Source organism: Anopheles darlingi, chromosome X, assembly GCF_943734745.1.
Source record: "Anopheles darlingi chromosome X, idAnoDarlMG_H_01, whole genome shotgun sequence".
In the NCBI taxonomy this organism is placed as follows: domain Eukaryota; kingdom Metazoa; phylum Arthropoda; class Insecta; order Diptera; family Culicidae; genus Anopheles; species Anopheles darlingi.
In genome coordinates, this window is record NC_064873.1 from 6,041,279 (window position 1) to 6,068,769 (window position 27,491).

A 27,491-nucleotide genomic window follows, 5' to 3' on the forward strand; every position below is an offset into this window, starting at 1 on the left:
TGAGGTAGCGGCTGAGCGCAGACTCCCGCATCACCTCCACGATGGGAACATAGACGGGGCATGTGCACATTGGCCGAACGAATGACGAGCGCTGATCCAAAATGATTCTCGATTAATCGCTCATTTTTCAAGGACGGTTGGTGAACGCAGGCGCATTTCGCTCTACTGCTTGCTCTACAATCCCCCCCTCAGGAAGCAATACCAGCAGAACCTGTCCCCCGGCTATATGCACGATCGGCAGAAAGGGGTGGCGGCATGTGGGTCGCTTCATTCAATTATTTTTCATTTCCGCTATCCATCCCCTGGAACATTCGCATACCGGACTTTCCTTAAATGGTTTAAATTCCCCTTTTTAGTAACAGTTGGGGAAGCATAATTTTGAAATCGAACCCCATCTAAACCCATACTTACACATAAGTTTATGTTTCGTTTGTGTTAGTTTCAAAAATATCGACCACGTTTCTGCCCGATGTTCATTATTTTCGAGTTGGACCAGGTTTGCGTCTAGGCTAGGCAGCTGAGCTAAAATTTCCGAGACCCCGCCAAACACCATCGTTGTTTGCGGTGTTCGGAAATTGTTCAGCCAATAAATAAAAATGCGAAACAGATAATTCAACCTCCTCTTGTTTTTTCCGATGCTGGGCGGGAAACCTTCATAGGCAACGTTAGGAGTGGCCTTTCGTCCCCTTCGGATCACCTATCCGGTATTCGTGTCTTCTTCATACAGCTTCTCTACACATTTGGTTTGTGTCCTTGCTAAGTGAAATTTTCCACGCGACGTGAACAATTTCCACATCGCTAGCAAACTTTTAGCGTGTGTAGAGACACTGTAACAGACAGCGTAAGTAAAAGCTCTCGGTTTTGCTCAAAGCTCATCTTCCGAGCTCAGCTGTAGGTAGGTAGGTTTTTTTCTGTGGCGAAACTTTTCAACCACTTTATCTCTCAAACTATACATTCTCAAGAATATTTTTTATTTGAAGAATAGTTGTTCAAAATATAGCATAAAATTCATTATTTTTATTAAAATACAACGGGGCTACCTAGCAAATACCTAGCAAAATGCCTAGCAAAAGGGACAATATAGTGCTTTTAGTGCGACGAAATGAGCACCGACAATCGAAAATGCAGGCTCAAAAATGCGAGCTTAAGCTAGGTTCGCACTATGCCGTGCTGCTAAGAGGTCTACATCACATTTTCCAAAATTCAATATCTTTGTCAGTTTCATTTGGAATGATCTATGCTACACATCTCACTGATCTTACACAAAACTCATCAAAGGTTCAGTATTTATGAAAAAATGTAAAAAAATAATTCTATCGAAAGTATTCGCTTACGTAACTCCCTTCTCGCTCTGATTTCTATCGGAAGGGAAAGGTATTGGAAAAGTATAGAAAAGGTTTTTGATTAAATTTGCTATTTTCGTAAACGTCTCGTGTGCGCCGCAGTATGCCATACGGGTGAACCTCTGTTGCGGGATGACACGCACACCGATGCATTGCATCCACCCATCACGCATACGCATACAGTTCTGTTCCATCCCTTAAAAGGCCCCCATTGTTAAGGAGTCCTGTAGGGATACGAATGCGGACCGGGGGGACGAGGGAATCCCTATATGGGGGCGGTTGCGCGCGTTGCACGGAATCCCAGAATCCATCCTGCCGAGCTAGCGACCGAGTAGGTAACAGATGAAGAGCAGCAGCCTGCCTGTGGACCTCCAGCGTTAAGGAGGGAAGAGCTCGGGCTCGGGAGCCAGCAGCTCGGTTAGAACAAACAAACAGGTTGGCATATAATGGTTTTGGAATACGCTTCTCGTTAACGCGACCGCAGAAACCTCAAATAGACCGTACAGTGTGTGATTGAGTGTGTGTGCTTGTGTGCGTGCGTGCGTGCGTGTGTGTCTGTGATTGATGTAAACAAATTGCTCCAATCAATTATTGTTTTTGTTTGAAACGCCAATTCAAGAAGCAGCATCATCATCAGCAAAAGCAACACAAGCAGCTGTACGGATGGGGAGGGACGGAGCTGCGTTTAAACGTTGTACCCCGACCCCCACCCCTCCCTTCTCGTCTACCTTTCTTATCCTGCTCCATCGAACTTCCTTAGTGCCCTTGCCCTTGGGCTAAGATAACATGCAACGCGAGTGAGCAAGAGAGATCGATGTGAGAGATAACGAAGAGAGCGATGCTGGAGTGAACGAGAGAGAGAGAGAAAGAGAGAGAGAGAGAGAAAGAGAGAGAGAGAGAGAGAGAGAGAGAGAGAGAGAGAGAGAGAGAGAGAGAGAGAGAGAGAAAGAGAGTGACCCGAGTTCACGCTAGCTTCACCACTAATTGTCTGGATAAGCCAGAAACTAATGGCCCCTGTTTCTCACCACAGCCCCCCCCCCCCCCCCCCCTTTCCCTAGCCCCTTCCGCCGGGAATGCTGGGGAGGCGCACTCGAGTAGCAGCACGGGCCCTGACCTCCATAAACAAACGCATCGCGAATAACTCCCCCCAACCCCTTGCCTGCTCTGCACCAATCTTTTTGGGCAATTCCTTCCGATACGGCGTACTCCTCTTCTTATGTAACTGGCCAGCGCACAGTAGAGCCGGGGAGTTACTTCCATTGCATCCCGATTGTGTGAAGTTGGCTTCTCGCACTACATCCAAAGTCGTTTGTTTGGGCGCGCGCGTGTGTGTGTGTGTGTATGTGTGTGAAAAGTATGGGTGGCTGTTGATTGCTTAGGTTGAGTGTACCATCACACCTACCGCACACCTAGTAGCTGCTGGTAGTTCGGTGGTTACCATGTAGCAAGCGAACGGAGAAAACCATTGTCGCTCCGTCCAGGAATCAGCCAGCAGCCAGCCAGCACCTCGAGGGCAAGGGCTGCACCGTGCGTGCGTTTCCTCAAGTAACGGAACAAGGTTTCCGTTTCCAATCATAGCAAACGGTGCACGCACGAAGACGGCGATGTGAAGGACCTAGGAAGTTTACATCGATTGCATAAGCATCCAGCAGTGTCCAGCAGGTATGCGACGAAAGAGGCAGAAGCGCGATAGCAGAGGGAAGGTGCAGGTAGTCTTCGGACTGCTACCGCAATCCTATTACGACGAAGGTCCTTCCGGGACCTTCCGGTGGCCGAGGACGCGCGAATGACAAATGGATTAAACAAAAACGTTAACGCGCGAGCTCTCTTTCTCTCTCTATCTCTGTCTTTTTAGCTCTCTCGTTCGATCCCCAAGGACGTGTTTTGCAAAATTGGAACATAACTCCGCCCAATCGCCCCCCATAACCCACCTGCTTTGCTCATGGCTCTCCGTTCTGGGCAGGCTACTTCACCAATCGATCGACCCGCTCACTAGCTTGTTTTAAAGAGCTTAAAAACACGACAGGTCTGTGTGTGTGTGTGTGTATGTGCGCGCGCGCGCGCGTTCTCGTTCGGTTACATCGTAATGGCCCAATCCCAGGGGGCTTAGGACGTGAGGAATCGCTTTCCCCCAAAAAAGACATTCAAAAATATCGATGTTACGGTGGTGCAGGCAGGGGATGGAGAAAGGAAGACGGGGAGGTGTTTTTAAAATGCTTGTATCCTTTTTTTGTCGTAGTAGTGTGCCCCCGCTGCCTGCCCTGACCAATCGATATTGATTTGTGGCTCAGTGGTGAGCTCACATGAGCACGAGCTCTTTCGTTAGCGCTTAGTCGTAAGCGAGTGCAGTCAGCTGGTGTCGCCAATGTGTTAATGCTAGCTAATCTTTGCAGAACGTTCTTTGGCTAAGCGGTTACTATCATCATCATTATCATCATCATCATCATGCTGATAAAGGAGTACCGCATCCCGTTACCGCTGACGGTGGAAGAATACAGAATAGCGCAGCTGTACATGATTGCGGTAAGTCTGGGCTGGCGTGTCTCTGGTGGAACCTGTTCCGAGACGGCCTCATATTCGAAGTGATAGTATTGATCCCTCGTTTTGCTGTTGTCCTACCGTAGAAGAAAAGCCGCGAGGAGAGCAGCGGTGCAGGTAGCGGTGTGGAGATCATCGTGAACGAACCATATCAGAATGGACCGGGCGGCAGTGGTCAGTACACGCGCAAGATCTACCACGTCGGAAGTCATCTGCCCGGTTGGATCAAAGGGCTGCTGCCGAAGAGTGCGCTCACGGTGGAGGAGGAGGCGTGGAACGCGTACCCCTACACGAAGACGCGCTACACGTGCCCATTCGTGGAGAAGTTTTCGTTGGAGATCGAAACGTACTACTTCGCAGACAATGGGCACCAGGAGAACGTATTTCAGCTAGGCGGCTCCGATCTGCGGAATCGTGTCGTCGACCTGATCGACATCGTGAAGGACCAGCTGGGCGGGGCCGACTACGTACGGGAGGAAGACCCGACGCTGTACCGCTCTGAGCGCACCGGCCGTGGCCCGCTCGGCGAGCAGTGGCTCGACGAGTACTGGACGGAGGTAAAGGGCCGCACGCAGCCGACCGCTCGCAACATGTCGCTGATGTGTGCGTACAAGTTGTGCCGAGTGGAGTTCCGCTACTGGGGCATGCAGACGAAACTGGAGAAGTTCATCCACGATACGGCGCTACGCAAGACGATGGTGCGTGCACACCGGCAGGCCTGGGCCTGGCAGGACGAGTGGTTCGGTCTCTCGATGGATGACATCCGCGAGATCGAGCGGCAGACACAGCTGGCACTCAAGCGCAAGATGGGCAACGAGGGAGGCGACAACCAGGACGATGATGCGGAAGAGGAGGAGGACGAGGAGGAAGAGGAGAAGGAACGACACGGTATGGCTGCCAATCAGTCCTTCTCGACACTTTCTTCCTCCTTCATCTTCATCTCTTTCTCTTTTTTCTCTTTCTCTCTCTCTCTCTCTCTCTCTCTCTCTCTCTTTCACACACACACACACACACACACACACACACAATCCTTCTCTATTTCTTTCTGCGTTGTATTCTAGCCCATGACAATGACAATCGTAACTCGAATCAAATGTACTCGATAGAAAAAACAAATGAAAACTCGACACCCTACATGGAGAAGAAGGACACGACGATCCCGCTTATTACTACGACGGCGGAGGGTGGAGTTATGCGCCAACCGGGGGCACCCGTCAGTAGCAAACGGGATCACCACGCACGCAACGCTTCCAGCGAAGAGGAAGACGACGAGGATGACGATGATGAGGATGCGGAGGAAGCGGATGCGTCAGGGTACGAACAGACGGCTGGTGTTAGAAAGAGAGACAGAAACGAAGAAGGAGTCGTTTTGTTGCGCAAGCAGAATAATTCCGGCTCGAAAAGCAAACTCCACTCGCCGTTGGGTTCGGCCCACAGTTTCGATCTGCAGGTGAGTGAACGAGAACAGCACACAGTTCTTGACATCTTGGCCAAGTCAGGCAGCTCAGACAGCCAGACCGCTAATCGCTTACACTCACCGCCACACCGCCAGGTTGCCAACTGGAGGATGGAGAAGCTAGAGATGGAGTCCAAGTCCGGTTCGGAGGAGGAGTTCTTCGATTGCGTCGGTGAGTACGACCGAGTTTGGTCCGTCACGCGGTATGAGCGTACACCAGTCACTGGCACTATTGATTAACGCACCTGTTTTTAACTTGCTTTTGCATGCATGCTTTTACACACTTATGTTCTCGCAGCACGTGGTATGTGTTTGATTGAAGCGCAAGGGTGTGTGTGCGTGTGTATGTGCGCACGTGTAGTGTGGAATATGGCGGTGAGTGAGGAGCGGCATGATTGATCTGACCGTTGTGTTCGTTGTCGATCGTTCACAGGTGAGTTGGGGGAGAAGGCTTCGCTGGTAAAGTGGAGCTCGCTGGAGCTGCTGGCCGAAGAGGACGACAGCCCATCGCTGGCGCCCGCGAACCACCAGGGTGGGAAAAACCAGGAGGACAGCATCTTCAGCCAGTCGTACTTGCAACGCGTCACGTCGGAGCGAGGCATGAGGCGCTCGTTTCTGAGTCAGTTCTCCAGCATCGACCGGCAGAATCAGGACGGATCGCCGCCCGGTTCACCGGGGGGCCTGCCTGCCTGCCCGACCACGGTCTTGATACTGATCATGCACGCCGGCAGCGTGCTCGATGCCAGCTCGGACATGACGGCGAAGAAGTCCGACATCACAACGTTCCGCGGTGCCCTGGAGTCGGTGATGCGCCAGCACTATCCCTCGCTCGTCGGTCACGTTGCCCTGCGACTGATACCCTGCCCGCCAGTCTGTTCCGATGCGCTCGGCATCCTGTCCAGCCTCAGCCCGTACTCCTTCAACAGCCCGCCGGGCGGTGGAGATGTCGCTAACCTCACGGACGTACCGATCGGTGCGATACCACTGCTGGCGACCTCGTCGCCCGACTTTCAGGAATCGGTGAGCCGAGCCGTCACCTGCGCCAACCAGATCTTTGGTGAGTTTCTGAAGTCGGACGAGGGCCGTGGATTCGGGGGCCAGATCGTGCTGATTGGTGACTCGATGGGTAGCATCCTGGCGCACGATGCATTGTATCGCTCGAACGCGCACCAAGGCAGCGAGGCGTCCGGGCTCAACCATATCACCGATCTGATGGAGACGAGCGAGCTGCTGGACGCTAGCCGGTTGCTGACGGCACCATCCCCCCGGCGCCGCTCCTCGTCCACCAGCGAGACGCGCGTGCCCAAGTTCGAGTTCGAGGTTGGCGATTTCTTCATGTTCGGCAGCCCGTTGGCGGTGATCCTGTCGGCTCGCCGGCTCGCCGATAGCCGCTACGGTAACAGCAAGCCGGCCTGCACCCAGCTTTACAACCTGTTCCACCCAACCGATCCTACCGCGGCCCGGCTCGAGCCGCTCCTGAGCGCTCGCTTCTCGCTGCTGCCACCGCTGAACGTGCCCCGCTACGCCAAGTATCCGCTCGGCAATGGCCAACCGTGCCACCTGCTCGAGCTCATCCAATCAAGCCCGCAGATTTTTGGTGACGGTATGCCCGGACCGTCGGCACGCCGTCTGTCCGACTCATCCATCCAGAGCGGTGCGTCCGGGATGATCGATAACGTGCCGCTCACCACGATCAACCAGCTGCAGCAGCGCTGGTGGGGCTCGAAGCGGCTCGACTACGCGCTCTACTGCCCCGAGGGGCTGAGCAACTTTCCGTCGCACGCGCTGCCGCACCTGTTTCACGCCAGCTACTGGGAGTCGAGCGATGTGGTCGCGTTTCTACTGCAGCAGATCGGCCGCTTCGATGATCTGGCCGGTGCCGGTGGCCAGGACAAGGAAGGTGTATCCGCGTTCCGGCCGAGCCAGCCGCGCGAAAAGTGGAACAAGAAGCGCACCTCAGTGAAGCTGAAGAATGTGGCGGCCAACCACCGGGCGAACGATGTGATTGTGCGCGACGGCGAACCGCAGCGGCTAGTGGCCCGCTTCATGTACGGGCCACTCGACGTGATCACGCTGGCCGGCGAGCGCGTCGACATCCACATCATGCGCGACCCGCCGGCCGGCGAATGGCAACTACTGGCCACCGAAACGACCGACAAGAACGGGCGCATCAGCTACGTGGTGCCGGAGGAGCGGGCATGTGAGTACGGCATCTACCCGGTCAAGATGGTCGTCCGAGGTGACCACACGTCTGTCGACTTCTACATCGCGGTGGTACCGCCACGCACCGAGTGCATCGTCTTCAGTATCGATGGTTCGTTTACCGCGTCAGTGTCGGTGACGGGCAAGGATCCGAAGGTGCGGGCAGGTGCGGTCGACGTGTGTCGGCACTGGCAGGAGCTTGGCTACCTGCTCATCTACATCACTGGTCGCCCAGATATGCAGCAGCAGCGTGTTCTCTCCTGGCTGAGCCAGCACAACTTTCCGCACGGGCTCGTCTCGTTCGCCGACGGGCTGTCGACCGATCCACTCGGCCACAAGGCCACCTATCTCAGCAATCTCATTCTCAACCAAGGCGTGATAGTGCACGCTGCCTACGGCAGCAGCAAGGATATCAGCGTGTACACCAGCATCGGGCTCAAGCCAAAGCAAATTTTTATCACCGGCAAGGTAGACCTCTCTCTTTCTCTCTCTCTCTCTCTCTCTCTCTCACTCTCTCTCTGCCTCATTCGTTCTTTCTCTTTCTTAATCATTCCTGGTCGCTTACAGGTTAGCAAAAAGCTTCAGCCCATGGCGACCCCACTGACGGATGGCTATGCGGCACACCTGAGTTCGCTGATGGCGGTAGGTGGGTCGCGACCAGCCCAGGGCAATGCCCGCATGGTGATTCCCCGCAGCTGCTTCAATCTGCCCGGTCAGAACCAATCGATTCGCCGGCGTCGATTCGTTCCTGGTTAAGTGTGCCGGGTGTGTGCGCCCGCACAAGTCAATCAAACCGTATGACTCTCGCAATTGCAATGCCGCCAACATATTTCAAGCAAAAAAAAAAAATAATAAGCGCCGAACAGGGTAACGCATCACAGAAGAACCTTCGCGACTGCCGCGCCCCTCCCAGCTACACCCGATACAGTGCCACCCCACAGGGTAGCAGAGGTGGTTCCCGCCAGGGGTCCCGTGGTGCTATACAATGGTAGCAAAGTGTTAATCTCAAAGATCTGTCACCGGAATCTTGTGTTACTAGTACGTAAGGATACGATCTTCGCAATCTCATCAGCAGCAGCACGTATAACCGTTTAGTCCTACACTGCTGAGCTGAAATCTGTATCTCGATATCATCCCATAATACGCTCATAGCGAGATAGGATAAGCAAAGGATGTAAGCATGTATGGGGAAAGGAGAAAGGGGGGAGGGGAGGAATGAAAGTAGGATAGAATGGGAGAATGGTCAACCGTGTAGTCTCTAGTTTGTGAACAGTTTCATCAAATGAATTGTTGCCGTATCGACTTATCATCACCACAAACCCACACACAAAACAGACACGGAAACACAAACACAAACACAGATAAGTGAATCAAAGTCTGCCAATGTAGCAAACAGCATATATACATATTTATATATCAATATATATGTCTAGGTGACTGGTTACAGGAAGTTTGTAAAGTAAGGATTTCGACGCAATATTCTATTTTGTCACATGGTAAGTACGGTAGCATCTTCGCCCGTTAGCAACTCATCAAAGCCTTCGCTTACAATCTGCATTGTTTTTTCCACTTCTTTTGCAGGTACCTGGCTTAGAAGACTGTCTCTTACCGGCTGTTGAAAACAAAAAACAACAAAAAAAAATACAAAAAACCAAAAACAAAAAAAAACAAAAAGCATGGATACCAAGAGGAACCCAAAATTCCCACAGTTGAGACCAGATCCAGATTGTTAATATGTATTACCCACGTCGTCCAGTCGGCCTCCAGGTCCTTCCAGGTTGGTTTGTGCGAGGTATACGCACCACCTTCAATCCTTCTCCACTCGTGCCCTATAAGTTCGATGGATCTCCTTCGGGCGTCCACACCATCACTCCTGGACACTAGCAATATTTTGTGCGAGAACGTTCGTTGCAGTTACCCAAACATAGCAAAAAACAACTCCTGGCCGTTTGTTACAAGGTAGCCGTGGGTATCGTTTCGTTGATTTGAAGGCGTAGTCGCTTATTGATTTAGTTTAGATTTTCGTTTTAAGTTTTGGATTTTCTCAAGTTCCGTTAATTTCCTTGTTAACGTGCATATAAACCGCCAAGAACAGACCGTGTGGTGTGGTCGGAAAAGGCCAGGAATGGCAAATAAGGATACGCGTTAATATCACGCCGCAATGCTGTTCATCTTGGCCACAATGTATGCAAGCGTTAGTAGCTACCGCCTTGCACTCAGCAAATCTGGACGATCTCATTGTGGTAGCTAGTCAGGGAACTGCCGCGAGAGAGAGATAAACGCATTTGACGCGGAGGTGTCTGTCTAGGGTGTGAGCACATGCCAATTATTGAGCTATATTCTAAAGTCGATGTGTATTAACTGTTATTTAGTTACTGGCTGGTGGCCATACGCCGCTACAACTAGTGGGTGGGCAAAGGGTTTAATATGATTCTGTGTCCGTGTGTACGTGTGTAGCTGCCGCGTAGTAATGCGAACCCACTGGCTATCTAAAATGGCTATTCAAAGTGTGAATGTGAATGTTGCGTGTGGATTTAGAGGAAGTGAGCAGAAATTAAAACGGAAAACACGCAAAAAAAACGGAGCAGACGATTCCTAAAGGAAGGACGGAATGGAGGCGCCTAGTGGGCGTGAACTACGAAAGTAAAAGTGGGGAAAAAAGGGAAACCCAAAACTATAAAATCAAATCTACTAATATACTCAAGACGGCGTCGTAGCTGATCATGACCCAGAGTTTGTATGTGTCTCACACACTCTCATCAAAATGGATAAAATTCCTCTCTCTCCTCCCCTCATCCCACAAAAAATGGTAAATAAGGCTGTTAGTGAAGAGCATTACACATCCAAGCGGATCGCCTTTTTGTTAAAAAGCAGGGTTTCCATATTGAACCTTCAATGGTTTGTTGATGTCTACAATCCGTGTGTTGCTCTCTTCGTTTTCCTATATTGAAATCCAACTCCGGGGACCACGAGTTGGTGGGTGTTATCTAGTTGAATGGTTTGTGCAAGTATTTGGGGGGGAGGGGGGGGGGGGGTAATAAAACTCATGTGCAATGCGAGGTGTTTGATGTTTAAGCATACAAGAAGCCAATAGCATATGGAAAAATTAAGAAAAAAGAAAAAGTAAAACGATTGACAAATCTCGAAAGCCAATTCCCTTTGTTTTGTAATGAAACAGATGTAGGCAGTGATAATCGCTCACTTGCTCTTTCTCTCTCAATCCTCTCTCTCTCTCTCTCTCTTTCGCTCTCCTTCACACATACACACTCCTTTTCCCTATCTTACTGTATTATTTTAGCAAATCAACGAAGCCTAAAAGTAGGAAAGATATCACTAAATGCTGACAGGACAATCGTTATATATGAGTAAACTGAATAACTGAATAATGTGAGTAAACTGAATAACTGACAAACTCTTCTTTCCATCTTCTTGGTAAACGCCACCGTCGGTGGCTATTCGCGTGACAGGCATCACAAATCTCCTACCAAAACAAGCTAGGTATCAGCTCGAGAGGCTTTCGTTTTATTTGTTATTATTGTTTCAACGGGTTGCATTTCAACAACAGTGCACCGGTAGAGAACCGCTATCATCCAGTTCCTTCATTGTCTGGTTAATCAGCTGGCAACTGTATTAGCTCTACCTTACGTTGTTCGATGGTGGGATAATGGAGGGTTTGGTTTTTGAGTGAGATACATGCAATGTGCTTGTCAGTAGAATCTCGTTAAGTAAGCAAATAAGCAGGTGGTTTTTGAGCAACAATGATTCTAGTGGAAGAGTAACGAGAGAGCAGGGCAAGAAGGGTTGGGGTTGGGGGGGGGGGGGGGGGGGGGGTATTAATCTTCAGTAAACGGAAGCAGTATCGCTGATCGAGAGACGGCTAGAGACACAAAAATACAACCAAACACAGGCTACATACGAAAGGAAACACAAACACAAAATGTAACATTGTACAAGCAGTATACCTAAATAATAAACGGAAAATGTTTCAATATACGAACGAGTCGCGAAAATTCACCTTTTTTTATTCAAACAACAGCCACACACACCCAACCGTTATCTAGTGCGTAGTGGTAGTAGTCCTACACATTGTAGTATTACAAGATGCGATTTCAAGAAATGCCATTAAATTACCGCTGCGACATTTGACTAATTCGGTAACCCGACTGGACTTTTACGTGACCTCGTGTGACGCGTTTCACGTAGGAACCTAGTGAGGTTCATATGGTACATTATAATACAGTTGTCGGTATGTAACATCGGAGTGGTTCGATGGGGCGGCACCGGTCCACTCTACTTCTTCCCCAAGATCCAGTTGATGAGCACGGAGGAGGCACTCTGCTGGGAGGCCGCTTCGTTATCCACTGTGTAAAGAGAGATGAAAAAAGAAGGAAAGAAAAAGAGAGAGAGAGAGAGAGAGAGAGCAGATCAGATGGACAAGGTAACGAGGTAGTTTGCTGATGGTAAGGGTAAACTTACCAACTTCTGTGCCGGCTATTTTAGCGGCCGCTTCGAGTGGCATGTTGGCGAGATCACGCTGTATCTGTGCTAACTGCCGGTTGCGATCCTCGCGCTCCTCCTGTCGGCGCTTCTCTTTTGAGTAGCCGATCGATTGCAGCTCCGATAGCTTCGTGGTGAGGTCCTGCGCATCGGTGGCACTCCCCGGTCGTGATGCAGCTCCTTCGAGACTGACCTCTCGCTCATTCCCGCTGGCACCAGCTTCCAGTGAGCTTTCCCCGGACTGACCAGCAACTTCCACAACTAGTAAATAATAGACATAATAGCGTCAAACCCAAACCCTTGTAGCACGGTAATAGCTCGATTCCTCTGTGCTTACCGACTCCACTTCCACTACTGGTGGATGCCATTGGAACTTCGGTCAGCCGTACCCGGAACTCCTCGTGCACACGTAGTGCGTTTGAGAGGCGCAACTGAAGGGCATCGCGTTCCTGCAACAGATTCTGCAGCTCTAGCTCAAGCTCTTCGCACCGCATATCACGTTGATAGACCATGTACAAAGCAAGCTCAAGTTCTGCCCGCGGTACACGATCACCGGCTTGATGCTGCTGCAGCTGGGTTTCTGAGGCAGTTTCGGCGGGCCTGTTGATAGTTGCCGCGAGGCGTGCCGGGTCGATCTGTGACGCCAGCCGCGCATATTCTGCGCTCCGAATGGCAAGCTGCTGCTGAAGTGCAACGATTTCGGTTTCCTGCTGCTCCAGCACCGCCCGAACCTGGGGATCATCCATCGGTGACGGCATTGGGGCCACCATCGCCTGCTCCGATTCGGCCTTCGGTTCGTTTGAAGCGGCAGCACTGGGTAATGTCGTGCCGGCAGTGGCGAGCTCCTCCTCTAGGAGCTTGATCTGATCCTTCAACTCGTCGATCTCGTCCAGCAGCTCGCTTTCGCGCTTGTTGATACTATCGCTGACACCAGCACTCGCCTGCAGCTGCTCCAACGTCGAACGTACCAGCTGCAGCTCCACATTCTTCGCATCGAGTTCGAGAGTCACGCGGTTCAGCTGATCCTCGAATCGCCAATCCTGCATGATGCGCTGGTTCAGCTCGTCTAGCTCTTGCTCCAGTTTGCTCTTTTCCTGCTCGAGCTGCCCATTGATGCGCTCGAGATCGGTTACTCGCTGCTTGAGCTCATACGATGCATCTTCCTCCTTAACCGGTTCTTCAGGTTTTGCTCGTGTTTGGCGGTGATCGATCTCCTGCAATTGTGCCGCATCATGCTGTGCCGCCACGTAATCTACGATCACACGACACCGTTGTATGCAGAAATCGAGCATAGTAGTTATAGCCGGCGATAACTCTTCGTGGTGTAACTCCGCAAGGGTAGCTTTCACCTTATCGAGAGATCCGTCAAGCCGGGACAGGCGCTCAACTACCTCGATCGGTAGGTTGGCATCCAACTCGCGTATAGTCTGCTCCAGCATGCCTAGCTGCGCTGCTTGACTCCTGTTCAGCTCTTGCATTCGTTCGAAGGACTCTCGGAGCGTATTGTACTTGGCCATCAATTCCGTAAGCTCGCGCTGTAATTCTGCGATGCGCTCAGTGCCTCCTTCCTCACTACCAATCGCCAAACCCGCCTCAAGATTATCCGCCTTCGCTTTACACTCCTTAAGCTTGCGAACCAGCTTGCCGGACCGTACTTTCAACTCGGTGATCTCGCCCTGCATCAGATCTTTCTCAACCATAAGCTGCTGGATAAGTTCATCCTTTTGGCGGAGTACTTCCTGCTGAGCAATGTCCGTGTCTCCCCAGCCCGCATCCAGTGACTGATCATCCCACATGTTGCAACCATCCGCAACTATGTTCATCTGGGGTTGAGCTTCACTCTTCAGTAGCACCTGACGTTTTAATTCTTCACATTCTTCTCGCAGCTCCTCGTACTGCCTGCGAAGCGATGCCTCCGTTTCGATGGAGCTTTGCTCCAGCTGCTGCTGGACCTGCTTCAGGCACTTCAGCTCTTGTTCGCGGGCCTCACAATCGGCCTTATAGTGATCGTTGTCGGTAGCGCTTATGATGGCTTCGTTGTGACGAACTCGCAATTCATCCAGTTTTACCCGAAGGTCACCCAGCGCCGTCTCCTTCTCATCGATGGTAGTCTGCAGGGCTACCTTCTGCTGACTCATCTCTTCCAGCTCACGCCCTAGCCGCTCACAGTTCTCCCGATAGTGGCTGCAGTCGAGAGTAAGAGCTTCAATACGCTCGTCGCTGGCCAGCTGACAATTATCGTACTGCTGTTGCAAGGTGCTCAATTGCTGATCGGTTGCGGCTTGCCATGCTGTCAGGTCAGCCAGCTTTTCTTCAAGTGCCCTGCGTGTATGCTGCACCTGATTGTACTCGACGAGTAACGCTTCTTTCTCACTAACGACCGCTGCTAGTTCCGCCTGTAAGATGTTCCGGTCTGCGGTGAGGGAATTTAACTGACTGTTCTTTTTTTCTTCCAGTGCTATCTTAGCCTCCCCCAACGCACTGAGCATGTCAGTCTGTTGCGCATTGCGACTACGCAATTCCTCACACTCTTCACTAACAGTGCGTTGATCGTTTTTGGATTGCTCGAGCTCAGTCTGCTTCATGTCCAGATCGGCCATCACACTCTTCAGCTCGGCCTGCAACTTTTCATTTGTCACTGCTGTCACCTGCTGCAACTGCGACAATTGATCGCGTGCCTCCTGCAGCTCCTGCGCCACTCGCTCAAACGCTTCATTCTTTTCCTTCGCGACTTGTTCGCTTCTTTCACTTACAGTATGTAGCTCCTGTCGTAGCTGCTCCAGTTCGGATTTAAGTGTACCGATGAGAATCCGTTGCTCGTTCAAACGCCCAGTAAGTTCGCTAGTTTCGTGCGTATTGCGTTGCAACAGCAGCGTAATGTGTTGATTGCTTTCAGCCAGCATAGCCGGGAGTCCCAACAAATCATCTTCTTGGGCGTGCACGTCGGACGCAAATTTGACAGTAAAATGCTCCACAGCAATCTTAGATAGGTCTTGGTCGTGATCGTTAGGGCCTTCGCTGGCTACCGAGCGCCATCCTGTCTCGTATCGTTGTAGCCAATCGGATATCTTTGATAGTTTCGCTTCCGTTTGGCGCTCCCGCTCCTCGCCATTACCTATCTGTTGCCGTAATTGTGCCAACTCCTGCTCCAGTTGACGGCGATGCTCCTGCTCTTCTCGTACCGCAGCATTTAGCTCCTCTTTTTCGCTCTTTAGGCGCCCTAAAAGTAACGTTTGCTTGTGGAACTCCTCCAACTTGCATTGCGTCATACGTAACTCGTCCTCGAGATATGCCGTCCGGCGTTCGCTTTCCTGCAGCCGCTGCGTCTCTTTGATCTTCTCCTTGATGATAGCCTTGCACTTGTCGAGCTTTGCCTGCCGCAGGCTAAGCTCCTGCTCATGTGCCTCGACAGTTCGACGCACCTCGGTCAGCTCTCGCTCGGTGTCCTGCAGCCGCTCGCTACCGCGCAAAACCTCGGCTTCCGCCATCGCGAGTTGCTCACGCACCGTTCGCAGCTCTTCGCGCGTAGTTTGAATGTCCGCCTCTAACTGGTATTTTTGCTCTAGCAACCGGTGCAGCTCGTTGTTCAGATGGTGCAGTTTCTGAGCCAGCTCAACCCGTTCTTGCTCCACATCGGCGTAGGTCTCGATCGCACAATTTGGCGCAGTTTCGCGGAGTTCCTCTTCCAGCTGCTTCACTGTTTTCGTCAGTTGCTGGATGGTTTCGTCGTTGCACTGCACACGCTTTTCCAACTCGCCGCACTGAACGTTCTTCTTTTTTAAGTTGGCGGCAAATTTTTTCAACTTCTCCAACAATTCTTCGTTTTTCTGGCCGAGTATATCGTTCTCCCGCTGTAATGCTTCGCGAAGGTTCAGTGACTCGCCCAACTTCATGCGTAGCTCCTCAACGGCACCCGTCAGCTGTTTCCGTTCGTGTTCAAGACACTCGAACTGGTTTCGCAGCGTATGCTCTTGGTCTTTCTGCTGCTCTACAAGTTCCTGACATTCAACCAACTTGGACTCGCCCTCTTCTATAGTTCGGTAAAGCTCGACGATTTGCTCGTTCAGTGTGCGAATAGTATCCTCCTGGTGGCGTAACTCTTGTTGTAGCTGCTCGAAGGCATGCGGATCGTGTGCAGCCTCCAGCTGCGCACACTTGCGCTGCCATTCGGTGATCGCCGTCTTTAGATTGTGCACCTCGGTTTGTGCCTCAACTAGGCACTTCTGTGCCCGGTACATCTCGGAAGCCTTGGCATCGACCAGCGCCTCGATATCTTGCCGCAACTCCTGAATTTCCTCGTTCTTACTATTCAGCTCTAGCTGCAGCAGTTCCAATTCCTCGTCGGAATCTTTTTCGGCCACGGTTCTCATCGACTCGCTGAGAGCAAGCGTAAGCTGCTCCTGCAAATCCGCCAACTGTTGCTCCTTCTCCAGTGTTTTGCGGCTTACCTCGGCCAATTCGGCCTCGATCTCCACACTGCTTCGTTCGTGCTCGATTGGCTCGGAAACAATCGGAATTGTGCTAGCATGCTCTGCAGCAAGGCTGAGCTCGTTCACCAACCGTTCGTACTCATGCAACAGCTGCTTGTCCATCGTTAGTAGTTGTTTCGTGACTGCCGTCAATTTTTTCGATGCCTGTAGCTTCTTGTGCTTGTCTTTTTGCTTCGCATAATTCGCCACTTCATTTTCGACGGACGTCACCAAGCGTTGGTAGTCTTCCTTATTGAAGGCCTGTTCTGCCGGTGTAATGCTTCTGGGATGACCCTGCTGCGACTGCTGCTGGTGATGACTGGTCGTCTCAACGGTATCGGGCTCCTCGACAGGCTTTCCACTTTCTACCGTATCCAGTTCCTGGCGGATGCATTCTTTCTCCCCACTGAATTGCTTTAACTTTTCCTCCAACTCGCTTTTGGCTTTAACCAGCTCATTACTGTAGCTAGACAGGTGCTGATTCATCTCCTTCAGCTTGTCGAGCTCGCAAACGTACGCCTGGTTTTCGATCGAGATTGCGTCCAACTTTTCTAGAACCTCGCGTCGCTCGTCGGTAAACAGTTCCACCTTTTCCATCAGCTCTCGGCTTTCCTCCATCAGCTTCAGTAGGCTTTCATTCAAATTTTCCTTCGATTCGGGTTCTGCCTGAGGAATGGCAGGCTCACCACTGCCCTCCTCGGTCGCTGTGCGTTTCTCCGACTCCTCCATCTCTTGCTTCTCATGCTGAGTGAGGTTTTCTAAAATTTCGATCGATTCTGCCGAGCTGAGCTTTTCGATGCGCAGCTTTTGGTCGTTTAGAAGTCTCGTCCGCAGTTCATCATTTTCCTCCTGGTAGCGCTGAAGCGTAGCCATAAACTCTTGCCGTTCCGTCTCCCAAGCTTGCTGATCACGCGACAGCTCTGTTTTATCCGCTAGACACTGCTCCAGCTGCTCCTCCAGCTCGATCGTCAGCATCTGACTAACGATTCGTCCTGTTTCCCCACCGTCCACACCATGTACCTGTACTTTGAGCGCGTGTATTTCTTCGCGAGCGCGACTCAAATCCTCTTTCAAATCATTCTTCTGCTCCTCGAGCAGTTGCATTGCCGATACCTGATGCTGACATGTCAGCTCCAGTGTTTCGATGCGCTTGCGCAGCGCACCGCTGGCCATGGTCGCTAGCGCGTCCTCGTCTCCCCGTTCAATTGTGTCACAGCCTGGTGTTTGCCCATCACCGGTAGCTTCCTGCAGCTGCTGCGTGAGCACATTTACCTCTTCCGTCAGACGCACCACCTCAGCATGCACATTGGACGTTTTACGGAACGTATCGACCTGCTTCTGCAGCTGTTTGATCTTCAGTTTACACTTGATCATACTCTTGTTGGACTCGTCTAGCTGCTGCTTCAGCTTAACCATCTCTGCCTCGCTCTCCTCCGAGTCCGTGGATTTTGGAAATAGTGACTTCGGGCCGCTCGTTTTCAGCTTTTCCTGCAGCACGGACACATTCGCTGCCATCACGTTCGCCTCGATTGTCTTTTCCTCGAGCGCCTGCCGCAACCGATCAATCTCTTCGTTCATACGCTTCATTTCGGCACCCTGTGAAGCCACCAGGCCCTCCAAGGAGACGATCTGCTCGTACGAACTGCTCAGCTCGCTAGTGGCCGCAGCGACACGCTCCAGCGTTTCGCTGGTGGCTACGGTTGACGGTTGGTGACCCTCGACTTCCGGGACAGATATAATGTCATAGCTTTGACATTCGTCCTGTGAACTCGTACTTTCTTGCGTGCGATCGGTACCGGTTTCGCTGTGGGATGGTTTAACGGTAGTGTCCTTGTTTTCCATCTGCAAGGGACAAGAAACTGTAAACGGGATTGGTTCTAGGAAAAGTCCAACAGAAACATACCTGCAGTTGGCGCAGCGCACTAATGAAATCGGTTGAGCTGTGCCCATTAAAATAGCTAGCTAGCGTTGCAAGTGCCTTCAATTGCTCGTCCGAGATTTCCGCTTTGGCTAGGAGCTCCGGCTCGATTATAATCGCGTCTCGTTCCGGCAGTGGCTCGCTTGCGTCCATCGCGTCGCTTTGTGGCAACGGGTAGGAAGGCTTGATTGGTGGGGATACTGCTGAACAGTATGCGTTTCCGAGCGGTACATCTACGCGATAAGATGTTTCTACCGGTGCATCGCTATCGTGTTCGAGGGACCAGTTGATGGCAGTGGGTAAGATACGGGATAAATCCTGTGAGCTATATGATAACCGTTCGTCGTCCCACTTGAGGCCAAAGCGTTCCATCTCGACCGTTCGTTCCATCGTCTGTCGTGATGTCTCAAGCTTGTGCCTGATTTCGCTAACCCTATCCTCGATCTCACGCTTACTGCTTTCGCGTGCGGCCATCTTGAGCCGGTTCTGCTCAATCTGCTCGCGCAATAAAGTGAATTTCTCGATGCCGGACGACTCAGAGCGACCACGTACCATTGGCCGCTCACCCCCATCCTTGCTCACTGTCTCACTGCGTCGCTCCGCGGAGCTGGCGAAGACCGCCGGATCAGGCGGTTGGCCGCTGCTGGCACGGCTCAATCGTGAGCTGGTTGCCTTAGTCTTGAAGTGCGTCAACCGATGGGCAATGTTTTGCAACCGTTCCTTGGCTGACGCTTGCTTCATATCGTTAACTGCTTCAGTTTGTCTTATGATCTCCCGCAGTTCGGTGATCCTGGCCTGCGCTCCAAAGGCGGACCGGAAAAGAAGAGATTAAAGCTTGATGAGCAACGGAGCAGCCGACTATCAACGGAACGTGGAGCCCTTACCTGCTGCTTATCGATGTTCGTTTGCAGATCCGTCAAATCTGGATCCGCATCGAAACCTTGTCCGCTTGCCATCGTGGTTTCTGCTGGTTGCTTTCACACACAACGAGGAGACGGGAGATTTCTAGAAAACGGAGGCAATGGGAAAAGTTCAATTTCGAATGGCAAGCACTCAGACGAATTCCACATCCGTTCATTGCAGCTGGGAAGAGAGAGGCCCCAGAAGTGACCTCGTAGATCGCGGAAACAAGTTTAACTTTCCAACCAGTGTAACCGTGCTGGGGATTCGACATGGATGTATTCAGTGTGACCTACCTCTCGAATTTAGACAACTTAAACATAAATATAACGTCGTTGAAAAGAAAACAGAGTTTTCATGAAACTAAAAAAAGGAAAACTCCACTCTCCGCTCAGGGACGTAGTTCAACACGGTGAAGGGAACACATCATCAATAACGTCTTCTTCAGCGCTCTTTTTCACTGGACCAAAAGTTTTTTTTTTTTTGGTGTCGTGTCCACATCATCCGCGACAGCGGGCATGACAGCTCATTTGACAACTCACCATTTAACCCTCACCACCCCATTGCAAAAAGGTGTGCAACCGGGTCTAATAACGCTAAATAGACCCGTCGCCAGAACAATTACGGGACTATTAAACAATAATAAACCCGGTTACTATAATAAAATAAACGGTTGCATACATTTTGGCAATGGGGTACCTTTTGTGAAAAGGGCGATGACAGTTACGTGCCTACCATCCACAATGCAGGCCCCTCCACTCATGATGAGGGTAAAAGTAAAGTACACCCAACATACCAATTAAGCGCTTTAAAAAAAAACTGGACCATTCTCCAACATCAGAAAGCTCTGATGGTTGGAGATACGTCGACTTTGGCGTTTGAGATAGGAGTAGTTGCCATTCGAGATCGGTTCAGTTCGCGTATAAACGCAATTCGCGAGTTGCGCGAGAGCTTTTTTGATAAACAAACCAGCGTTAAAATATGCGGAAGCGTAAAGAAAGGTATTAAAGAAGGGGGGAGGGGTGGGAAAGTTACATTAAACCAGTTGGCAGCGATTTTTTCGGTCACGCAATAACTCACTGTGAGTGCGGAGACCTATATAATTCTGTCTTTCACCGTTACATTTAATCAGAAAATCCCAGTCTGTTACCCAGTGTTTTACTGGATCATTTATTTTCGCTTCTATAAACGCATCCGAGCATTAGAATAGTCTAGCACCCCAGATGTGGTGTCATTGATGTTCTCTAGCTGAGCTGCACCAGTCGTCCAAAAATGTAAACCGATAAACGTGCCCGGTTATTGCGTATTGTCCTCCGCACCGTTCGAATGGTTGGCAATGAAGTCGAAGATGTGCCTTTGAGTCAGCACACCAACTAACGCCTCGTCATGTTTCACATCTCCTTCTGCAATAGGAATCGAATAGAAGCGCTTAGACCCTGTGTGCCAGTGGGAGTGAGTCGGCGACTTGGGGATGGGAATGAATGGGGTGGTAGGATAGTTTTGGAAGGTCGTACGTCATTTCAACGTACCTATTTGGTCGGTGCGCGTGATGACGATGAAGGGGTCCTTCTCCAGGATACGCGATGCACGGCCGACGGTTTCCTGGTGGTCGATTTTAACGAACTGTTTGAAGATCGCCCGCTTGAGCGAATCGGTCGGTTTGGCCAGACAGTTCAGCAGCTTCCCCATCAAATTGGGCAAATAGACAACGCCCTTGATAGCACTACGATTATAGCAAGATGGGTGGTCAGACTCGTAAAACTTTGCTTAGAGCGGCCAACAGCGAGAGAAAGAATTTCCCTTGACGTACCCAGTGCTGGTTACCACTGGCAGCTGATTGAGATTATGCTGCTTCAGCAGGGCAATCGCTTCAGCGATTGTCTTATCGTCAGTTACCGTGATCGGGAAACTCATCTTGATGGAAGATATCCTATCATTCCACCAGCTACGTACGCCGAGCGAACGAAACACCGGAAACGAAAAACCAAGCGTAAACACGATGTAGTGTACCATTGTCACTTGTAGGTTTCCCCCGGTTGGTGGGCCTTGGGCTCTGGAATCGACTTACGGATGATTGTACGTATTGATCGATTCCTTGAACGCTCGCGCCTCCATCCAGTTATCTGAGACGAACTTGGTCAGATAGTTGCGAATGTTATCCGGGAGAATGACAACACAGTTCTGGCCTTCCTTCAGTTCTTTCGCAGCTTCGAGAGCGACGTGCAGGTTACCTCCACTGCTGCCACCGCATAGGAGTCCCTCGTCGCGTATCAAACGACGGGCTAGGGGTAGCGCTTCGCGATCGTTGAACTTGTACCACCGGTCTACTACGGTCCGGTCGAGCACGGTTGGCAGGAAATCGTACCCGACGCCCTCTACCTCGTAGAAGCTCACGTTCGACCGGTTCAACTCTTCCGGTTCGGCCAGTATCGAACCCTCCGGGTCGGCGGCGATCACCTTGCATGTCGGACACGACTGCTTGATCTGGCGCCCGATTCCGGTCAACGTACCGCCCGTACCAGTACCGATCACCACCATGTCCACGTTGCCGCCGAGCTGCTCCACGATCTCGGCCCCGGTGCCGTCGTAATGGGCGAGCGGATTGCCCGCGTTCCGGTACTGATCGAGAATGATCGAATCCGGGATCGAGCGTTGCAGGCTCTGCGACACGGCAATCAGCCCCTCGGGCGAATCGAATGCAGCCTCCGTCGGCGTACGGATCACCTGCGCACCCAGTGCCTTCAGCGTGTCCACCTTCTCGTTCGACATCTTCTCCGGCATGACAATCAGACACTGGTAGCCCTTGGCGGCGGCCGCCATTGCCAGCCCGATGCCGGTATTGCCAGACGTCGGCTCGATGATGGTGCAACCCGGCTTCAGAAGCCCCTTACGCTCCGCTTCAAGCACCATGCGTACCCCGATTCGGTCCTTCACCGAGCCACCGGGATTCAAGAACTCACACTTGGCGTCTGGAAGCGAAAAGGGGAAACAGAGAACGGTGGGTCGTTGATTCTGTCGCTCTTTTTGCGCCGGGGCGGTCATCTGCGGGCGGTGTGATACGTACAGACATTACACTTCAGACCGTACGAAGCTGGAATCTTGTTCAGCTTTACTAGCGGCGTTTGACCGACCGCCTCGAGGATCGTCGAGAGCAATGCTGGCCTCGGTACGCTGCGGATTAAGAGTGAGAGGGTCAGTTCCTTTTTTGCCAAAAAAAAACCCCTCGACTATCCACAACTAGCCAATGTAACAAAGCGTACAACGTAGTGGTGACCTCCGCTTTCCTCTGCTACCCCTGCTAACCTTACTATCTGACGGAACCATAAAACCACCGCGGAATGCGGAAAGCTGGGAAGCAAGGAGGAGGGGAAAGAGGGTGACGTGGGAGGGGGTGGCGGTGGCAGAGGAAACCTCATAGGTCGAGATGGTGGAGCACTGATTGCTCGCCCCGTCTCGCCACGTTGTTTGCGGTCACCACAATCGGTTAGAGCACACACGAGCAACGATAATAATCGCGCCTGGTACAATGGAACCACAACACCGAATTGGTGTTTCCATTGGGTTGCCTGATAAGTGGCCCCAGCATCATCGCGTGGGGTAATAGGAAGTCTCGCACCCTAGTGTGCTCAACAGTACCCAGTGTGCGTGCCGTCCATGATCTCTGACCTCCGCTTCCCTCCCTTAACAAAACGCCCAAGTCCCAACGAAGCGGCGGGAATTCAGCAATCGCCCGAACGCGCGCATAAGCAGCTGATCTGCTCCCCGCTCGCATCTCGCATCCTTTCAAAGCAAAACAAAGAAAGTAAAAAACTAAATGAAAAAACAAAAAAACAATTCTACGCAGACACATTATCTCATCTGCAACTGGTTCCTATTACAAAAAAAAAAAACCAAATCCGGAAGAGACCACAATTGACGCACACGACGTGTGGCGATTATGGTTTTGGTTACGATTTTGCGGACTCCGTCCAGTCGTTCTGGGTGCTGGTGTGATTAGCAGGGATTTTCGGAGCTCTCTCGCCGACCAATCGCTGGCAGGAAGGGTAGGCGCTGACGCACGCACCACCGGCGCGTTCCGATACTCACAGGGGTTCGTGATGGTGTGGACTAGGATCACTGGTCCCAGCCGCCGACCAGGTACACCGGGACGGTTGATCGGGCCGGATGAAGTTGATCATGGGATCGCCGGGAAGGTCTCGGGCCGGCGCCGTACAGCTCCCGGTCGCCTGGTGGCCGCACCCGTTCATGGGGCATCCTCGATGGTTGCCATTTTGCTGCTGGCTCGCCATGGCTGGTTGTGGTTTGATTGCGTCTCCTCGCTCCTTCTATTCAACTTGTAATTGACTTGCTGCACGGCCTACTTGTTGCACCTACCACCCAGCAATACGCTGCAGCCAAGGGCTCGAATTTATCTCGCAAGGCTCGAGGCGCTAAAACACGTGGAGCGCACCGAAAACAGACACACGCTCAGTAACGGACACGCACAGTAAAGGTAGCGGTGGTAGTGTATGAATTGGACACTAGACTGCCACTAGTGCCACAAACAATCGCCAGCAAGGAAATGAGGGGTACCGCCGTGGCCAGCTCGCCTTAAATCGGATCCAGCGCGTGATCCCCCTCATGATTGTTGTGCTTGTGTGTGTCCTCTACGTCCCCGCTCTCTTTCTCTCTCCTTCTCTCTCTCTCTCTCTCTCTCTCTCTCTCTCTCTCTCTCTATCTCTCTCTCTTGCTCTCTGCAATGTATTCGGTTGTCTCTGTGTGTGTCGGCCAGTCTGGATGCATGCGCCTGCGGGACACTATCGCGATAAAGTAGCCACAGAGCGGGGTCCTACAGCAAAGGTATGCGTTCGCGGTAGCAGCCTCCATTCGTTGGCATCCTTCTTGTCCCATTTTGGTGCCCTTCCAAGCCCATATCGTTTGCGGTCGGTTGGTTGGTCGGTCGCTCTCATAGCATCTGTCGTCGTCCGCCTCGGGCTCGCGTATAGGTGTATGGACGATCTGTCGGTGCGGTCTGTTCTGTCCTGTAACTGATATGATATGAACCAGCCACACACGTGAAAGAAGGGAGAAGGGAGAGAATGAAAGACACGTTTTCCTTCTGGCTTGGTATGAGAGCAGAGAACGTTCAATTTTGAACATCTTTCAGCGAGCGTCTTCGCACTCGCTAATTGATTCCCCACCGCATCTTGTCCGTCTTGTCGCCTTCTGTCGCATTCCAGTCAGTCCCATGTACAGGTTCTACTTGGAGTTTCTTGTACTGGTACTGCTACGGTTTCATGTTCGTCGCCCTCCTGGAACCCGCTTCGGGTAGGCTGCCAGAGTTCTATAACCAAATACCCCTCCCCTTTGTCCCTTATCACTCACACGCGAATCTCTGGTGACCTCTCGTGCCGCACAGCAGCACTTGACTCAGGGTACGGAAACAAAGAGGGGGGGGGGGGGGGGGGAATAGAAAGAAATCCCAAATTCCAGGCTCTTCCGAGTTGACGAAGAACTGTTTGCCAAAAATTCGACGAAAAGAAAAACTAACAATAACTTGTCGGGACTATGTCAGGGAAAATTGCTAATCTAGGCAGAAAGTATCTATTTGTAAATCACAGGTGATCCAGTACGAAGCTTCGATAAACGCCACAAAAAGCACATTTTTGAAGACATGCCCGCCTGATATTGACACCATGGCTGTACCTTTTAAGCATATATTCCTTAAATTACGGCCAAATATTCTAGAAAGGTTGTGGTTTTAAATGACATTCAGAAGTAAACATTAAGTTATATGGTTTCGCAACTACAAAAAAAGCCCTCAGAAATAAGTCTTTAAATAAGCCAGAGGAGTAAGCCCCGATTAATTTGGTTTCCATGCAACGCTTCGTGTGAACCTGATCGTGAATCTTTTTTCCCTCTCTTTTCCTCACTCTTTCCTATCTCTCTCTAAAAATCCGATTGCCATTTAAACCTTTAAATGCTACGAAAGTGCTGAAATCCGCTATTATGAAAACATGCGCAGGGGACTCAACCACGCCAACGCTGGTTGGACATACCGGAGATGGCGCACGGTTTATACGGTGAAGATAATCCCTGAAATACTCACGTCCCGATAAGAACTGAACAAAACGGGGGCTGATTTCACCATGCCTACTAAATATCTGTGTCAGTGTTCCTTCGATTAATAAAAGAAAAACTCTAAAGAAAATAAAACTATTCTTGAACGGTGAATTATTCTGAAAAAAAAATTGTAAAAAAGTCCTAATCATCATTCTCGAAAATACCCATAACAAATAAAAATTTGACGCTCGATAATGCTCCAGCTATCCACTGCTGCTGCTGCTGCTGCTGCTGCTGCTGAATCATCGCGTGCGCGCGCTTTGCCGGGAAGCAAGAATGACGTGTTCAATCACGTCAGCAGGCAATAACGACGAAAACAGGAACTCTACGGAACACGGCGGCGACGCGCGAAAGTGCAACTCGCATTGAGAGATTGGTGGGAGGGCTGGAGAGAGAGAGAGAGAAAGACAGATGGGGGGGGGGGAGATAGATGGAGAGTATAGGGTTGAGAGAAAAATTGCTTGAGCTGCGCGCGCTTCTGAGTCAGGCGATGACGGCCAGTGGACGGAAGTGACGATGCTGATGATAGATGGTGCAAACCACCGCCTCCCCCCCCCCCCTCTCCTTTTATCCTAGCCTCATGAATCAGCGCCCTGCGGGTAGAAGGTAGCAGTGGAAGACTTGATTCGGAAGATATTGTGCAAACAATGCACGTCAGTAAAGCAACCCGAGGATGGCCAGGATTCCAGGGAAAACCACGGCACCGCAAGCACTGCATCATCAGCCCAACACACCAGAGTGTGTGTGTGTGTTGCTCTTTCTTATCGAAATGGGTGGGGGGGAGGCTGCAGACTGTTGTTGTTGTTGTTGAACCGGTTGGGTGCCGGCGTGAATAATAGTTTCGTTTCGGGAATCCCATGTCCGGAGCGGCCGCTCATGAGATAAGTTTTGTACCCTAGCGCCTGCCTCAGCGAGGTTCTCATTTTAGCCCACTCACCCCCCCCCCCCTCCCCTTCCCATCGCTCACTCAAAGGCTTGTCCTTCTTCCACAACGGCCCTAGCAAACCGCGTTTCCTGCCACGTGCACTCTTTATCGTTCGCCGAAACGCCGCCGCTACTGGTAATCACACGCTGACGCAATAACACTCCATTCCGCGATTATTTGCCGCGATAGAAGGGCAGTTGCAATCGGCGCCTGGCATTGTCGCCGCCACTGTTGCTGTTCGAAGTAGTTCTGACTATTTGAATTTTGCGAAAAAAAAAAACCGAACGGATTCGAACGAAAACGTGCCCTACGCGAGGGAGATCAGGGTTTGATTGCATCTCAGGATTGCACCGAAAAAACAGTGCATTTATTGTGCAGAATGGGTGGGTGGAGAAGGGATTAGTGGTGACAAGGATAACGAAGGGCCTCACAGAAAAGGGGAAGGGGAGAGAGCGGACGGAGAAACGGAGACGCGAGCACGGAGCTTCCTCCGGTTGTAACAGTAGAGGACTATTGCACAAGCTTTGCGTAACATTAGTCACCGCGTAACATTAGTCAGTCCGTGCATTCCGGCTCACCTGACTCATCAGCGGTGCCATCGGCTAGACCTCCGCTCCATCGGTTGAGTGGTGGTATGCCAGGATGGCCACGATGGGACCTTTCCCAGTCGTCGGCCACCGCCGGAAATGGTTTCTCTTGAATGGTGCCGTTTTCGCGCCAGCGCGCTCGCGCGGTTGTAAATGGAAGGGATCTTGCGCTGGCTTTGCAAGACGTGTGCCGCATTGACTTATCCTCCTGTCGACAAGATGGTAAACCGTGTAACTTGTTTCGACAGACAAGATAAACCAACGCAAGCATCGTCCGATCTTGAGGGACTTATCCAGCGTCCCATACACACAAACACTTTGTCACAGGGTCACAGGGACTACACTTCACTCTGTTGGTTTGCACGACATAATCGATCGAGGTTGCGAAACTGGCTAGAACTAGGTGGTAGATCACGCACGCTCCACGCACATTGAGTGCCGCGTGCTGCATGCCTCGGGTCTACGGTCTGTGTTTGAATTCGGTTGACAGCAAAGTAATTGCATCCAGCAGCCGTATCCGCGCTTTTATGAACACCGCAGACGATGATTCACAC

The 27,491-nt window shown here is 51.4% G+C and overlaps 3 protein-coding genes across 7 annotated transcripts; 1 reads left to right on the plus strand and 2 right to left on the minus strand.

Annotated features, from left to right (window-relative positions):
- The first annotated feature begins 1,561 nt into the window (after positions 1–1,561).
- On the plus strand, positions 1,562–9,255 carry LOC125947945 (protein retinal degeneration B). Of its 4 annotated transcripts, none has more exons than XM_049673574.1 (9): positions 1,809–3,005; positions 3,199–3,369; positions 3,737–3,866; positions 3,968–4,769; positions 4,988–5,331; positions 5,434–5,509; positions 5,771–8,007; positions 8,107–9,035; positions 9,121–9,255. In XM_049673574.1, exons 3-8 carry the CDS (start codon positions 3,789–3,791, stop codon positions 8,293–8,295), a joined length of 3,726 nt encoding a protein of 1,241 aa, XP_049529531.1. In that variant the 5' UTR covers positions 1,809–3,005; positions 3,199–3,369; positions 3,737–3,788; the 3' UTR covers positions 8,296–9,035; positions 9,121–9,255. The 4 variants fall into 4 exon arrangements, with proteins under 4 accessions (XP_049529516.1, XP_049529524.1, XP_049529531.1 ...); XM_049673550.1 differs by having other exon boundaries at positions 1,811–3,005; positions 4,943–5,331; XM_049673559.1 differs by lacking the exons at positions 1,809–3,005; positions 3,199–3,369 and adding an exon at positions 1,562–1,778 and having other exon boundaries at positions 4,943–5,331.
- A 2,115-nt stretch (positions 9,256–11,370) lies between these two features.
- On the minus strand, positions 11,371–19,751 carry LOC125947915 (protein lava lamp-like). Its single transcript, XM_049673455.1, has 6 exons — positions 19,620–19,751; positions 19,308–19,428; positions 18,409–19,218; positions 12,374–18,347; positions 12,016–12,297; positions 11,371–11,900 (listed from the first exon to the last, which is right to left on the minus strand). Exons 2-6 carry the CDS (start codon positions 19,377–19,379, stop codon positions 11,830–11,832), a joined length of 7,209 nt encoding a protein of 2,402 aa, XP_049529412.1. The 5' UTR covers positions 19,380–19,428; positions 19,620–19,751; the 3' UTR covers positions 11,371–11,829.
- A 608-nt stretch (positions 19,752–20,359) lies between these two features.
- On the minus strand, positions 20,360–27,374 carry LOC125954124 (cystathionine beta-synthase). Of its 2 annotated transcripts, XM_049685439.1 has the most exons (7): positions 26,929–27,374; positions 23,410–24,350; positions 22,388–22,494; positions 21,392–22,292; positions 21,134–21,268; positions 20,853–21,046; positions 20,360–20,726 (listed from the first exon to the last, which is right to left on the minus strand). In XM_049685439.1, the coding sequence occupies exons 2-7, from the start codon at positions 23,610–23,612 to the stop codon at positions 20,620–20,622; spliced, it is 1,647 nt and encodes a 548-aa protein (XP_049541396.1). In that variant the 5' UTR covers positions 23,613–24,350; positions 26,929–27,374; the 3' UTR covers positions 20,360–20,619. The 2 variants fall into 2 exon arrangements, with proteins under 2 accessions (XP_049541396.1, XP_049540534.1); XM_049684577.1 differs by lacking the exon at positions 26,929–27,374 and having other exon boundaries at positions 23,410–24,650.
- Positions 27,375–27,491: the final 117 nt, after the last annotated feature.

What these genes read in the sequence shown, in the direction of transcription:
- LOC125947945 (XM_049673559.1), top strand. Translation starts at nt 3,789, where the DNA reads ATGCTGATAAAGGAGTACCGCATCCCGTTACCGCTGACGGTGGAAGAA. An exon ending in CGCAGCTGTACATGATTGCG is followed by an intron (nt 3,867 to 3,967) that starts GTAAGTCTGGGC and finishes GTCCTACCGTAG; the next exon opens with AAGAAAAGCCGCGAGGAGAG. An exon ending in AGAGGAGAAGGAACGACACG is followed by an intron (nt 4,770 to 4,942) that starts GTATGGCTGCCA and finishes GTTGTATTCTAG; the next exon opens with CCCATGACAATGACAATCGT.
- LOC125947915 (XM_049673455.1), bottom strand. Translation starts at nt 19,379, where the DNA reads ATGGCAAGCGGACAAGGTTTCGATGCGGATCCAGATTTGACGGATCTG. An exon ending in CGAACATCGATAAGCAGCAG is followed by an intron (nt 19,219 to 19,307) that starts GTAAGGGCTCCA and finishes TTTGGAGCGCAG; the next exon opens with GCCAGGATCACCGAACTGCG. An exon ending in AATAGCCGGCACAGAAGTTG is followed by an intron (nt 11,901 to 12,015) that starts GTAAGTTTACCC and finishes CTCTTTACACAG; the next exon opens with TGGATAACGAAGCGGCCTCC.
- LOC125954124 (XM_049685439.1), bottom strand. Translation starts at nt 23,612, where the DNA reads ATGGCGAGCCAGCAGCAAAATGGCAACCATCGAGGATGCCCCATGAAC. An exon ending in CGGTCTGAAGTGTAATGTCT is followed by an intron (nt 22,293 to 22,387) that starts GTACGTATCACA and finishes TTTCGCTTCCAG; the next exon opens with ACGCCAAGTGTGAGTTCTTG. An exon ending in CACGCGCACCGACCAAATAG is followed by an intron (nt 20,727 to 20,852) that starts GTACGTTGAAAT and finishes TTCCTATTGCAG; the next exon opens with AAGGAGATGTGAAACATGAC.